The sequence below is a fragment of the Engystomops pustulosus genome, chromosome 6, assembly GCF_040894005.1.
Source record: "Engystomops pustulosus chromosome 6, aEngPut4.maternal, whole genome shotgun sequence".
Taxonomy (NCBI): Eukaryota; Metazoa; Chordata; class Amphibia; order Anura; family Leptodactylidae; genus Engystomops; species Engystomops pustulosus.
This window is the reverse complement of record NC_092416.1, coordinates 59,194,950-59,210,226: the sequence shown is the minus strand read 5'-3', so window position 1 is coordinate 59,210,226 and position 15,277 is coordinate 59,194,950. Positions and strand designations below refer to the sequence as shown.

Below are 15,277 nucleotides of genomic sequence, written 5' to 3'. Positions count from 1 at the left end.
TTTTCACCGCTGTCCCAGGCAGCTGGGAGATTGTCCCGGATATTACCCCTAGGTCCTGCATTGGCTGGGGTTGTCCCGGCCCTGTGTCTTGCCTAGTATATACTTTCAAAGCCAGAACTTGGGTGCTGAATTACTCCTACAGACATTGGGCAGGAAATCCTTTTGAGACATTTGTGGGGTTAGCACAGAGCAGCGACCATGTCATCAGGGAGACATAAACATCTGTCCATATATGGTCACTACATCTCCCTGGGCTTTCCCAAATACAAGGCTCTATTTAATTCAATTAAATACATTTTTGCCCAGCCCAGGATTTGAACCCAGAATCTCTGCACTCCACCTGCCATAGAGGGACAGATCCTCTATCCACTAGGCTATGTGCTTAGTAGTTATCTATAAGTGGATTTTTTGTAACTTAGAGCTATTAACTGTTACTGTTACACTGTGACAGACTTAATGAACTGGTATATAGAGAGATATCTTCTAAGAGATTATTATTATTATTATTGAGACAGTTATTATTATTATTTTTATTATTATTGTGGAGACTATTATTATTATTATTATTAATAATAATAATAATAAAAATAATAATAATCGTTTCCATAGTAATAATAATACCATAATACAATTCATCATACTGTGAACATGACAATAACACAATTCTGTAACCTATCTACTATCAGCAAGGTCCAAAAGCCTTTTCTATGCTATGCCTATGTCACCATGGGAAGCTGCAGGGTCGGCACCAGCACTGAGCATGCCTGGGCAAGTGCCGGGTCCCAGGCCTAGTTGGGGGTCTACATAAGACTGTACATAAGGAATCCAAGGGGGTCAGGGGGGCTGTATAGGGTGTGAGGGTGTCTTATATAAAATAACCATGAGGGGCTGTTTGGTATGATAAACTAGGGAATATTTAAGGGTACAGGAGACTGTTAATTTGCTGAATTTGTAATCCCACCACGTTAGTTCACTGCAAAGGGGCCCGCTGAGGCTCTGTCGTTCAGGGGCCTACTGAAACCTGGAGCCGGCCCTGGGTGTACCAGTGTATTCTGAATACTGCTACTACTTCATTTTACAATACCTTGCTCCTAGCCATCTGCTTGTGGTGAGGCCTCGGGAGGCAGGGGGTCACCAGCCATGAGGTTGAGCATCCTGGCTCAGGTAGCACCACAAGCAGCAAGGTGAGAGCAGCATCAGAAGAGCACCATGAAGTTGAGCATCCTGCCTCAGGTAGCACCACATGCAAGATGGGGGCAGCATCAGAAGTGCGCAGTCACCTGCTCCAAAGCAGGTACTGACACTTAAAAATAATCTTCCAAGAAAAGAGTTTTTTGCTCTAGCCGGAGCTTCCAATACTTCTTTTTGATTGTTCTCCTGCGGTGTTCACTTTCCTTAATCCAATGCACAGCACTAGTCAGACCGATCCCTCTGATAAAAATATGCCACTGTTCAGACCAGCATCATCGCGTTATTCAACATCATCCTTCAATCGTTCTTATAGAGCAATATCTCTAGAAGGAATATATAGGCAGATGGTGTAGTATGTTCAAACAGATTTAAAATGTATTCAGTTCATCATAGCAGGGGTTTTTGGCGCACGCGATCGGATTCTGGCATCGGCACTGGCTTTCATGCGACACAAATCGGGGGCGGGATTTAACTTTTTTTAAATTGTGGCGCAAGACATGCACTTACATGCATCGGTAAGAAGAAGGTGAACTCCGGCAGACCTGAGCGGGGAAGCAACACATGCAGGATATCAGGCGCACGATCTACATGAATTGCGGCACAGTGCATTATACACGGACAGTCCGGATCGGGGATCGCGACACGGACGGGTAAGTAAATGTGCCCCAATGTCTCTTCGCTCCCAATGTCAATACTGGACACTGCAGGGAGTACCCACCTACTAAAAAAATTGATACACATTGGGGCAGATTTACTTACCCGGCCCATTTGCGATCCAGCGGCGCGTTCTCTGAACAGGATTCGGGTCCGGACGGGATTTATGAAGGTTGTTCCTCCGCCGTCCACCAGGTGGCGCTGCTGCGCTGAAAATCATCTCAACGCGCCGGAAAACACCGAGCTGGACCAGGTGAAGGTAAGCGCTTCCCAAGCGACACATTTTTGGTTTTTAAATGCGGCGGTTTTTTTCCGAATACGTCGGGTTTTCGTTCGGCCACGCCCCCCCGATTTCCGTCGCGTGCATGCCAGCGCCAATGCGCCACAATCCGATCGTGTGCGCCAAAATCCCGGGGCAATTCAGGTACAATCGGCGCAAATCGGAAATATTCGGGTAACACGACGGGAAAACGCGAATCGGGCCCTTAGTAAATGACCCCCATCAGAGACAAGGATACATATCCGGTCAGAGACAAGGATACATATAAAATATTTTTTATTAACCCATTCTATTTTGTTATAATAATTTACTATCCCAGGCAAGGCCGGGAGCTACAGCTAATATTTTAATAAAGATTATATTATAATAATATAAGATTATAATGAACAATATTACAAATATTACTTGACCATTGAACATGAACAAATTAAACTACACAAATAGGCAGTGCACTTAATGTAACTAATGCAATTATTTGGTACCCCTGAGGTCTGAGGGGTATCTCACAGTTTTAGGATGCAGACAATTAGGGGGAACCAGATAGAAGCAGGATGCCAACCAATGTGCTTTACCTATATCAGTATCGACAGAATAAAAACACTGGACACGTCCATACTATGATTCTATATACTTAATATACTTAATTAATAGAGCACAACAGCACCCAACAGGATTTGGCCATCACAATTCCATTATACTCTCTACATAGAACACTGCACCTCCCAACATGATCCGAATACTCAACATATCACAGTTATTTTATTCTTTATATAGAGAGCATTACAAACCCCCAATTACTTGTATATAGAACACTACAACCTCCAACATAAACCAACCAATGGATACAGCCATAATAGAATTGGGTGTGGCCGGCCGGGGGTGGACGTGGCGGGAGTTGGCACATGAAGGGTATTTCCGTCCACGTGCCTGTGCACTCCCTGTACACATATGAAAATTCGCTGGCTGTGTTTATTTCTACACCAGGTATGGCTTGGCATAGAAATAAATGCTGCGCAGGCCCCTGCCGGATACATCAAGAGACCGAAGTTTAAGTTCATAAATATGTATTTTTTATGTTTAAGGGAGAAGGGGGGCCACATAGAAGACTTCTGCATGCATCCTCTCCTAGTTACATCTCTGCTGCAACCCCCAACATGACCCAACCACTAGACCTTAATACAATTCTATTATGCCTTATATAGAGATCATTAATAAAACACTACAACCCTCAACACCAAAGCACTACAACAATTAGTATGATTGGAAGGAGATCAGTATCTCACTGTTGCATTGTTGTCATACAGATGTCTATGGTCCTGGACTTAGCACAGAACATGTTCTCCATTCTGGGCCGGACAGGATCTTTAACCTGCAGTAACCTACATCACACTGTCTGCTAGAATTACAGCAGCCTCTGACCAGGTGCAGTAATGTGACGCCAGCTGCGCGGTGAATATCACTACCATTCAGCCGGGTTACTATAACACAGCAGCAGTTTGGGGTTCACATCCAATGCCCTCATTGGCTTCCTGACCTCTGGATTTGGACAACCAAGTATAGAAGTCAGAGGAACTTGGAAAGCTAAGAGAACTTGACACATGACAACTTGAGGCATTTAAGAAAATCTGGGTAAATTGTTTGCTCTGGTAGAATACAGATCCAATGTGACTTATTCATCCAATGAGCCACAAACACATGGATCAGATCCTACATCCACCAGAGTAATTTAATGGTCTTGGTACCACATGTAAATCTGCAATAGAGCCCCTATCTAATATGTACCATTTATATTACTCATGTTTACCGCTGTGGTAGAGGAGTTTTGAGAGTGGTTTTACTCTGCACCGCCTATAGTTACTAAGCACCAAAAGTGAACAGGAGTAAATCATGCTCCAAAGTGATTGGAGTGTTTTCTGCATTTTCCATGAAACAAACTTGTGGAAATCCTGCAGAGAACATTAAGGTCAATCTCCTGCAGATCTGCTCCATTTGTGATTGGGGAATGACTGAGGGTGGTTCTGAACCAATGGGTCTATGTGTCCTACTAAAAGCAGAACATAAGGAAGAAACTCCTGCTGCAGCCAGTTATCTTACAGATAGGAAATAGCCAGTTGTCTTACAACAGGACAGTAAGGAGTAGGAGGAGGAGAAGTTTCTGGGACAAGAGTAAGAATCTTTTTATTGCTATGGTTTGATTGAAGGAATCATGTCCGGTAGTTTTTAGACAAGTTAAAGGGGTTGTCTGAAAGTTCGAAAAAATAGCAAAGTGGCCCGGGGTGCTGCATATGTAAATAAACATGTACTTACCTCATCCTTCCCATCGCAGTGTCCCAAGCCTTGGTCCCTCTGTGCCGTGCCCCTGTTTGTTTACCGGGGTACAGAAGCTGCTAAAGGACTGGGACAGGGGTCGGGTGAGCATGCCTAGAAGCTGTCAGAGCAGAGCTTCCATGTCCCTGTAAGCAAACAGGGGTACCGCACAGAGGGACCACGGCACAGGACACCGGGATAGAAGGTGGAGGTAAGTACATTTTTACTTATGCAGCTCCTCCTCCCGTGAGGCCACCTCACTATTTTTTCTAACTCTCAAACAACCCCTTTAAGTTTAAATTTGCATATACAGATTTACTGTTGTAAAAGCTTTAAACTTTTCAGAAATAGAAAGCTCTGAAGCTCTTTAAGAAAGGTCATTATTGGATGCTGCCCATGTAAGGATTGAAAAAACACCTGACAGGTTTTCTTTAAGAAATGCAGATTTTGGAAAATTCTTTATGTATTTATATGATTAGAGAGCCATCTTAAAAGACATCTACCACCAGGATGAAGGATTGTAAACCCACTGACATACTGGTGTGTGCCCCCTTTGGCAGGACCTGCTCTTCTTTAAGCTTCCTATGCCCTTATTTTAAATTTAATTAAAAAGGTTGTAACAATTATGTAAATTAGCCTGGGGAGCTCCAGGCTCCATTAACACATATTGATCATGGAACCCCTGAGGCCAATTTGCATAATTGGGCTTTTTTGTAAAAACCAAGAGATAAGAAGCTAACAGAAGAGCAGATGCTGCCAGAGGGGGCACACACCAGTATATCAGTGGGCTTGATTACCACATTCTGGTGGTCACATATTTGTCCGGACAATCCGTCAGTTCCATGAACATAAATGGAGCAGCAGGGTGCAATAGAGACTACCACTCCCTTTAAATACCTTTGCACGGGTAGTACATGATTGTGTTTTCAGAATACTTCTTCCGGAATACTTTTATACCTTCAAGCTGAAGTAAAAGGGGAAGAATCAACTAATATGTTGTATATTCATGTGAAAACTGACACAAGTAAAGCCTATGATGGAATTGGAAGGTATAACTGAATAACTTTATACTTAGCGTGGAGGAGATTAGGGGTGTAATAATGTGGCCTCCTAGCACTAGAATCTAAATCTGTCAAATCTGGAAGGCCAAAGTGCAATGCTCCTTTGTTCATGGTCAGTGACAGTAACCATTACGGAAAAACACAAGAAACATATGTTTTAGTGTTTTCTTTTTTATGCATTAATGTGGTACTCCATAAAAGCACTGAGCCACATCACTAATACATCACAAAAATATAGGTGGACCGATGCTACAGTTTTGATACAGCTGGTGGTTAAATGAGACCCTTCACAACTTGTTAATATCAATAAGATGAGAATATATTTTCACACTTCCAAGTGTGGGCATCCCAAGCCATTGTAGCTACTCATACTCTACACATGAGGTAGCAGTGGTCTTAGGAACTGTCAAGGCTGGCCTGACTTGGAGCTAAATCCTCGGAGTATAAAGTTGTCCCTTGCATTCTATATTTAGTTCTCCCTCTACCTATCCCAGGTGTGTCACCCTCATCCTGCTGGCAGCCGATGAGAGAATCCAATGTATTATTGAGGAGCTTAACCCTGCGCCTGCCAAGAGTTACTGTAACTATTGTTCCACAAAGTAAACAGATCCAGACCAAGTAAACACTGCACATGTGATATCAGAGAGTTGTGGGGTAGGTAGATAATTAGATTCATATATAGATTATTAGATGGACACAGATAAACTAGTGAAACTTAGAATTTTTGACAGTCTTATAGACCCTTAATTATACATTTGCATTTTGTCTGTTTTGTCACAATTCATTTGATATAGACATCTGAAGGTTCTGCCTATAAGGGAATGCTGATCATTGTATTAGTACACTGGGAGAAGACCCCCAGATGGCAACAGAACTGACAAATATTATATAGTAAGTGTACACCAGCAGGTAAGTTTATAGTAACATCATGGAGGGTTATGTTTGTACAATAACCAATGTAATGTTCATATAATAAACAATATAACAATACATTAGGCAGTCAGTTTCATGTCAGGTGCATGGCATATTACCTACCTCAAAGTCACATCCACCCTGTGTTAGCAACCACTGTAGGCAGGCCAGGTTGCCAGTAGCTGCTGCATCATGCGCAGGAGTAGCGCCGTTCCTTGCTCTGCAGTTCCCTTCTAATTGGGCTTCATCCACTAAATAGCGCAGACATCCAACTTTCCCTCCACGGGCTGCATGGTGAACAATAGAAGCCCCCATGGGATCCTTTAAATCCGGCTGTAACGTGCCTTCTGCATGGAGAGTCCTCAAAGCCTCCAGGTCCCCCTGCCTAGCAGATTGTAGGACCCTCTCCAGGGTCATTGTGTTCTGCAGGTCACTAGCAGATCCCATGTGGCCCTTTATAAATCACTTACCCATGGGAACCATCCAAGAGGGTAGAAGAAGGAGCCACATTGAATGGTCTAAACCAAACTGGGATGATATAGTAGAATGAAACAGTTCCACAAAGTTCTTTATCTTGAAGAAAGTCTGATTGTATCCTTAGTACCGATTGCCTGGGTCTTCCACAAGACAGCAGCTTGTAGGCAGCACATTTGCAGAAATCTATGAAGACTGACAGTCTTAAGAAGTCTTTCCCAAGTTCTTATAGACATGGAGCAGAGGGGATCAGAGCTGGCTTCTTAGAAAGAAGTGGGTGAATGGTGGTTGTAGCTTTTGGCACATGGCCCCCAATTGAACCTGCATAGGGTGAGATTGTACTGTGACCTTGTCTTCTTCTACTGCTGCTAGAAGGCTGGAGCTGGACATTCATCCCTCTGCGCCTCTCAGCTGCCTCTCCTGTGACAACTCCTCCTCCTTCCTTTCCCTGTCTACACAGCAGCAGACCGCCTAAATGAGTTTAGCCATTGTAATCCGTCCCTTCATCCTTCAGCATTCTTGATCCACCTGCTGTTCACTTATTGCCAAAAGGAAAGATAACATCAAGAATTTGAGAGCTGCTCCTATAATCTGCACACAAGTGTTATAGTTGGTCTACAAACAAAAAATTATTTTACTGGATCAGGTGAATCCATCTCTAATGTAATATGAAATTTTAGGATGGACAAACTTTGTGATTAAAGAAATGTTTTAATTCTAGGGGTGTTTTCATTTTTTCTATTTAGATTTTATTTAGATTTTTTAGATGACAACTTTCACATTAAGGCTGGATTCACCCGAACGTATGCCTGCCATGACCAGTCCCCTATCCATAGAGATGGACGACATGTCCTATCTTTTACCTGTGTGGCCATTGCCTTCTATGGGGGACGTATGTAAGCTTGCGTCCCCCATACATTCGTCTGAATGCAGCCTAAGGTTGGTTCTAGAACAGGACGGAGAAACAATGAAGCCAGATTGTAAGAAGAAAATCCCTCCACATTTTACAGTTAAAAAGAGTTGAGTCACTTTGTAAGTTCACTATATTCCTTGTCTTGTACTAATACAAGATCTGCATTCACAATTCCAAAGCTTCAGAACTTAGAGTTGAAAACAGAAATTTACACACACTATATACTCACTATCTGACATGAAATCACAATAAACCTTTCCCTTTTTTGGACTAGTTAGGATTACCAAAATTATTTGTAATTGGAAAATGGCGGAATAGTGATAGCGAGAATTGTACATTTTCTTTACATATATTTCATTAGTATTTGGAACCATTTCCCTTAAACTGTATGACTTGGGTCAAATGTTTTGGATCTCCTTACACAAACCTTTCCCAATAGTTGGTAGAAATTTGGGCAATTCCTCCTGACAGAACTGGTGTAACTGAGCCATGATTGTAGCCCCCTTTCTCACACCTGCCTTTTCAGCTTTCCCCATAAATTTTCAATATGATTGAGATCAGGGTATTGGGATGGCCACTCCAAAACATTGACTTTGTTTCCAGTTTGGCAATAGCTTTGGGTTATTGTCGATGTGGAAGACCCATTTGCCTCCAAGCTTTAACTTCCTAGCTGTTATCTTCAGATGTTTCTTCTATATTGCCACACAATGGGAGTCATTTACTAAGGGAATATTTCCGATTTGCGCCGATTTCCCCTGAATTGCCCCGGGATTTTGGCGCACGCGATCGGATTGTGGTGCATCGGCGCTGGCATGCACGCAACGGAAATCGGGGGCGTGGCCGAACGAAAACCCGATGGATTCGGAAAAAACGTCGCATTTAAAACAAAAAATCTGTCGTGGAGCTTGCACTTACCTTCACTCAGCCCGAGCCGGTGAACTCCAGCGCGTTCCGATGCATTTCAGCGCAGCAGCGCCACCTGGTGGACGGCGGAGGAACTACTTTAATAAATCCTGGCCAGACCCGAATCCAGCGCAAAGAACGCGCCGCTGCATCGCGAATGGACCGGGTAAGTAAATCTGCCCCAATGTTCTTTCCTCATGATGCATCTTTTCTGTGATGTGCACCAGGCCCTTCTGCTAAACTTGATGCTGCAACCCCCCCCCCCCATGTGTCACAGCTGATATGGTGTTCTCAGGCTTGCAAGCTTCTCCCTTTTTTACTCCATTATGTAACAATGGTCACCGTTCAATTTTAGTTTAGTCAGACCACAGGACATATTTGCAAAAATAATGACCTTTGTTCCTTTACTCTGGCTTTTTTATGTTTCTTTTGGAGTTATAGCTTCTTTGTGGGAGAGTGGCCTTTCCGGCCATGTTGTTTCACTGAGGACAAGGACACACTCTTACCAGCTTCAGCCTGCATTCTCACAAGGTTTTTGTTCTTGGACATGTTTTGTTGATATGCACATTTTGAAACCTGTCTCCTTCCTTGACAGTATAATGGCCAGACATTCCCATCTTGTGTATAATTGCTTGTACAGATGAACAAAGCACCTCCAGTTGTCTAAAAAATGCACTCAAGGAAGAACCAGGGCAGCACGGTGGCTTAGTGGTTGCAGTGCTGGGGACCTGGGTTCAGGTCCCATGGTCAACATGGGGACCTGGGTTCAGGTTTGTATGTTCTCTCTGTGTTTGCATGGGTTTCCTCTGGGTCCTCAAGTTTCCTCCCACACTATAAAACATACTGGTAGAGTGATTAGATTGTGAGCCCCATTGAGGACAGGGACCAATTTGGCAAGCTCTGTGCAGTGCTGCGTAATCTGTGTGCACTAAATAAAGGAATTATTATTATAATTATAATTATTATTATTAACCAGACTCCACAATTCTCTTCCTGATATCTTGGTTAATTTCTTTAGACTTATCAACGCTGTTACACAAAAAAATTTACTTACCGGGCCGCTGGAGATCCCTGAAACTGCATTGTCCGACTCCAATGCACTGTGCCGCGATTCACAAAGATCATGCGTCCGATATCCTGCATGTGTCGCTTCCCCGCTCAGGTCCGACAGAGTTCACCTTCTTCTTCCCGGTGCATGTAAGTGTATTGGATACTTAACTTTCTATGGTGAAGGCATAAATTAAAATGTAACTTTTATTAGTAATATATTAAAAGATTAAAATGTGTTATTTCAACCACCAGATAGTATCACTGATCTTGATGTGTCAATGTTATGCATATAGGGTACAGAGAACTCACAAGGATAGTTATACCATATTATATTGGTTGTAACATATGGTGACTCTATTTGTTTATACCAGTGCTCGTTACAAAAAGGCATTGATCTCACCCATCTTGTCGTCACAGCTGGTGAGGTGGAGATGATACGTCCTGGGTACTTCCAATGCTGGATCAGGGATATGGTACTGCCCCTAGTAAACCCTGTAGTATCAGATCTCCCTCAGTGTCCCAGAGTTGCTCCCGTCCTAACAAGGACGGTCCCAAACTGTCCCTGTAAATAACAGTCACCCTGTTTTGCCCTATACCTACAGAAACACAAAAAAAAAAAAAAAAAAAAAAAAAAAAAAAAAAGCAAAAAGCTTCCCAAAAGCAAAAGCAAAAAGCTTCCCGACGCGTTTCCAGTGCCACTCCTTGTGGAACTTTCATCAGGGGAATAGCAATGAATGATACATTAAAGAAATAAATAATGTATGGCTGTGGTCCATCAACAGTGGTCAGTGGTGGTGGGTAACACAGTGGTGCACTCCACTCCTGTAGCAGCCTATTATCACATCCTCACGGAGTTTTAAAGGGTGTTAGTCCATGTGACCAGCTATCATTCCCTGATCTGATTGGTTGGACCATTGCCCCTCACACCTGTTCTGTGGGGGATGTGTGGAGGTTGAAATGTAGGGGGGGATCCCTCCTAGTGTGTTATTTCACTTACCCGCCCACTGGAGGTCCATTCCTGCACGTGTCTCGGCGTAGTGAAGGACGCCAACTAGCTACTTCCGGTTTAGCGATGGCTCCGATACGTCACTTCCGGTGACGCGTGTTAGTGCGTCATCGGTTGCTATGCTTACCGAGACACGCTGTGTGTATTGCAGTACGATCCGGGCAGTTGCCGTTACCATGGTGAACCCAGGAAGCCCATACCCGTCCGTCTAGTATCCCAGGGATTTGTTACTAGTACGCTGCAGTGGCGACATCAGTGTGACCCTGTGTACCTAGTCGTCTACATAGTCCCCATCAATCCGGCATTAGATTGTGGATATCACAGGCATTAGGTCACCTTTGAATTTTGGTGCTTCCAATCCTGGGAATCCCATTTGTTGTCTCTTGTACAGATTTTTTGGGTGTTTCATACAGTGACTAGTAGGACTAAAAGTGACACTCTACCAGAGTTGTCTTGAGGTTGGTCAGAGTGGGACACCCTTCAGTAGTCTCATTACTCTTATCAGATTTGTCATCACCCGGTTTCTCTGCGCTCTATTGACCCTAAAATATAGGATAAATAGTGCTCCTTATTACTTTTTGACCATATATCAGTTTAAACAAAAGGTGCATATGATAAATTTTCGTTTAGACCTCTTGGAGCTACCGTTTCACATCTGAATATCCATTTGGCCTCTCTTTGTAATATGGCTCGGTCCCAGTCTCCCCCTCTTGGATTTGGGGTCACTACATCAATGCCCATGAATTTGATATGATTGATGTCTCCTGCATGGTATGTATTCATGTGCCGAGCGACTGGAGTATCCCTATTGTGGGTAATGTCACCCAGATGGGCCCCTATCCTCCGTCTTAGTTCGAGTTTAGTCTTCCCTATATATTCCAATCCGCACGTGCATACTGCTCTGTATATGACACCTCGTGTTCTGCAGTTTATGAAGGATCGGATGTCATATGATTTTCCTGTCACATTGGCTGTGAAGCTCTTGCATATCTGCATAACAGGGCAGGCTATGCAGCCACTGCACTTATGGTTGCCCTTAACATTTGAGGTTAACCATGTTTCTTGTTCTGGTGCTGTAAAATGACTCTGTACCAGACGATCCCTCAGACTACGTCCTCTCCTATATGTTAATTGTGGGGAGGGGCCTATAGCGTCTTCTAGATCTGGGTCCATATTCAGTATGGGCCAATGGTCCTCTATGATGCGTCTTATGCAATCAGCATCCCCACTGTATGTAGTTATCATTCTAATTGGTTCTTTGTTGAGGGATTTTTCTTTGGGTGTATTCAATAGAGTCGTCCGGTCCCTTTGCAGTGCCATCCTGTAAGCGGATCTTAGAATATTGTCAGGGTATCCCTTTTCAAGAAATCTGGTCCTGAGGTCAGCCGCCTGTTTTTTGAACTCTGGCATAGAAGAGCAATTGCGTCTAAGCCTCAGGTACTGGCCCCTAGGGATACCTCGTCTAAGGGGGAGGGGGTGATTGCTTTCCCACCGGAGTAGAGCATTGGTGGCTGTGGGTTTTCTGTATACCGTGGTTTGAATTTGGCCCTGATGGTCTTTTCTAATCAGAACATCTAGGAACGGCAGTTCCTTCTCCTGGATATCAAATGTGAAACGTAGTCCTATATTGTTTTGGTTTAGTGTTGTGACAAAATCCTCGAATTCTTGTTTAGATTTATTCCAGACAACAAATATATCATCGATATATCTCAGCCATATTTCTATGCCTCCAGTATTCTCCATTTTCTCTCCAAAAACCATCGTTTCCTCCCACCAGCCCAGGAGCAAGTTGGCGTAGGTGGGTGCACATGCCCACCCCATCGCCGTGCCCCTGAGCTGGTGGTAGATCCTTTTGTCAAAGAGAAAACAGTTGTGGGTTAGGGAGAACTGTAGGAGAGATAATATCATATTGTTGTGGGGTCGATGCTGTATTCCCCTTGTGCCTACAAAATGGGAAGTCGCCTTAATGCCTGATTCATGCGGTATAGATGAATACAACGCTTCAACGTCTATGCTCGCCAAGAAGCATTCAGTGCCTACATTGATATCTTCCAATCTGTTTAACAAATCCAGCGTGTCCCTAATGTATGAGGGTAGGGACACTACGAATTCTCTTAAGACCTGGTCTAGGTACGTACCTATATTTTGTATCAGGCTATCTATACCCGAAACTATCGGTCTTCCCTTCAATGGCTGGGTTCCTTTATGTATTTTGGGAACCGAATAAAAAGTGGCCATTTTTGGATGTTTGGGTAATAAAAATTTGTATTCGTCATCATTAATTAGTTCCTGATTTTTTGCTGTGTCCAGGATCTGTTTAAGTTCATTGTAAAACCTGGATAGTGGATTGGTGGGAAGTATTGCATATGATCTTCTATCCTTTAGTAGGTCTAGGCACATCTGTTTATAATCTGTTGTGTTCATAACCACTATATTACCCCCCTTGTCTGATGGTTTTATTGTCAACCCTTTCTCTTTCTGTAAGGTGTCTAGAGCTGCACTCTCTTGTTTGCTCAGGTTAAATACTGATTTGGGGGATGTATATGTGTTGATTTTGTCACTAACCATATTGAGGAATACATCAATGGGTGATGCATCCCCAATAGGAGGCATATGCACATTTTTGTTCCTCAGTGTGGTGAATGGTCCTTTACCTGTTTGTGGACTATCGTCCTGGAGACTGAATAAGAGGCGAACATCTGGTAGCAGGTCATTTGGAATGCCCAGTTCTCTGCTGGTTTTCAAATCTTTTCTTTTGTGAAATTTGTGCCACTTCAGTTTTCGGACAAACAGGTTGAGGTCTTTAATTACCTCAAACCTATCAGCCCTCTCTGTTGGCACAAAAGATAGACCTTTACTTAGAAGGTTCATCTCAGCACTAGATAGGGTCTTTGATGAGAGGTTTACTATCTGTGTTGTACTGGCGGAATTTGTTGTTGGGACGTTATTGGTAGGGTTTGATGTAAGTTGCCCTTGCTTCGTAGGGGGTAGTGTTGTTCTAAAAAACCCCTCACGTCCCCTGTTTGTGTCTGGGGGTTATTCTTATACCCACGTCCTCTGCCTCTCCCTCTGCTTCTGTTTTTGTGCTGGGTTTTCTTAGATTCTAGATCCGATGTTTCTGCCTCGGTGGATGACCCTTCTGTGTCTGTATCCCGTTTTTGATAGCTCCCAATATATGCCCTATTCTCCTTGAAATCAAGCAGATCTCTCAGGAATTGTTTATGTTTGCGTTCTTTCAAGTGATACTAGCCGGGTTTAACAGGCTCTAGGCAGCACAAGGAACAAAGACTGCTAAAACTGAATTTGTAAGTGTATTGGATGCGACACAATTTGAATATTAAATCCCACGCTCAGTCCAAATCAGTCAGATCATCCAATGGCCCACCCCGCACTTTCTGTCGCAAGAAAACCGGCGCCACTGCGCCAAAATCCGATCGCATACATCACAATCCCCTTCTAAATACCTGTCACAGCAGCACAAATCCCGAAAACTATGAACAGTCCGACGGAAATGCGATCCACGGACCCTTAGTAAATAAGCCACTTTGGGGCAGATTTACTTACCCGGTCCATTTGCAATCCAGTGGCGCGTTCTCTGTGGAGGATTCAGGTCTTCCGGCGATTCACTAAGGTAGTCCACCCGATGTCCACTAGGTGTCGCTGCTGTGCTGAAGTCCGTCGGAGTTCACTGGAGTGCACCAAGCTACCCTGGGTGCAGGTAAGTGCGTGTCAAGCGTTTTTTTTTAAATACAGTGTTTTTTCCGAATCCGTCGGGTTTTCTTATGGCCACGCCCCCTGATTTCCATCGCGTGCACGTCGGCGCCGATGCGCCACTATCCAATTGCGTGCGCCAAAAACCTGGGGCAATTCAGGGAAAATCGGCGCAAAACGGTAAAATTTGGGTAACCCGGCGGAAAAACGCGATTCGGGCCCTTGGACCCCCATTGTGTTTCAGGTGTGCCTTCAAATACATTGACAGGTGTGTCTGTAATTAACATAGATGTTGCCAATAATCCATGTTGCCAGAAGCTTCCAAAGACATGACATTATCAATTGGGATGTCCTAAATTGTTCAAAGGTATAGTAATCTTAGTGCATGTTAACTTTTGACTTTGTAGAAAGTCATAAAACTGCATATACATATTCTTTTTCTCTTATAATTCTGGCAAATATAAATAAGTTTACTGACATTATGACCGAGGCTTGTGATTAGGCACATCAGCACTACAGGCCAGCAGGCAAAAACCTTCAGAAATCACAGAACCACCAGAGTTCTGGGATGCAAGGCACTAATTTAGTTTTTTGTCTAAAGAAAACTATTGGCCACTCAATGGCACAACAAACTATGGTTATCTTTATTATTTTGTTTATTTTGTTATTTATGTTTCTATGATGCCAATCTAATAATCTTTATGGTAGATGCCACACAAACCATAAGGAAAGGGTTACACTGAATGAGACAGATTTTCAAAATGACAAACTCTTTATTCTCAATTTTCAGTCAGAAATGAGATGACAGACCCATT

The 15,277-nt window shown here is 43.4% G+C and overlaps 1 protein-coding gene across 3 annotated transcripts in view; it reads right to left on the bottom strand.

The window, feature by feature from the left end:
* Positions 1-7,309, bottom strand: part of LOC140135144 (espin-like) — a 163,774-nt gene extending 156,465 nt beyond the window's left edge. For all 3 annotated transcript variants that reach the window (XM_072156256.1, XM_072156257.1, XM_072156258.1), the window contains exon 1: positions 6,529-7,309. In XM_072156256.1, the coding sequence (XP_072012357.1) occupies positions 6,529-6,852 (324 nt within the window). In that variant the 5' untranslated portion in view covers positions 6,853-7,309. The remainder of the gene's footprint in view (positions 1-6,528) is intronic.
* Positions 7,310-15,277: the final 7,968 nt, after the last annotated feature.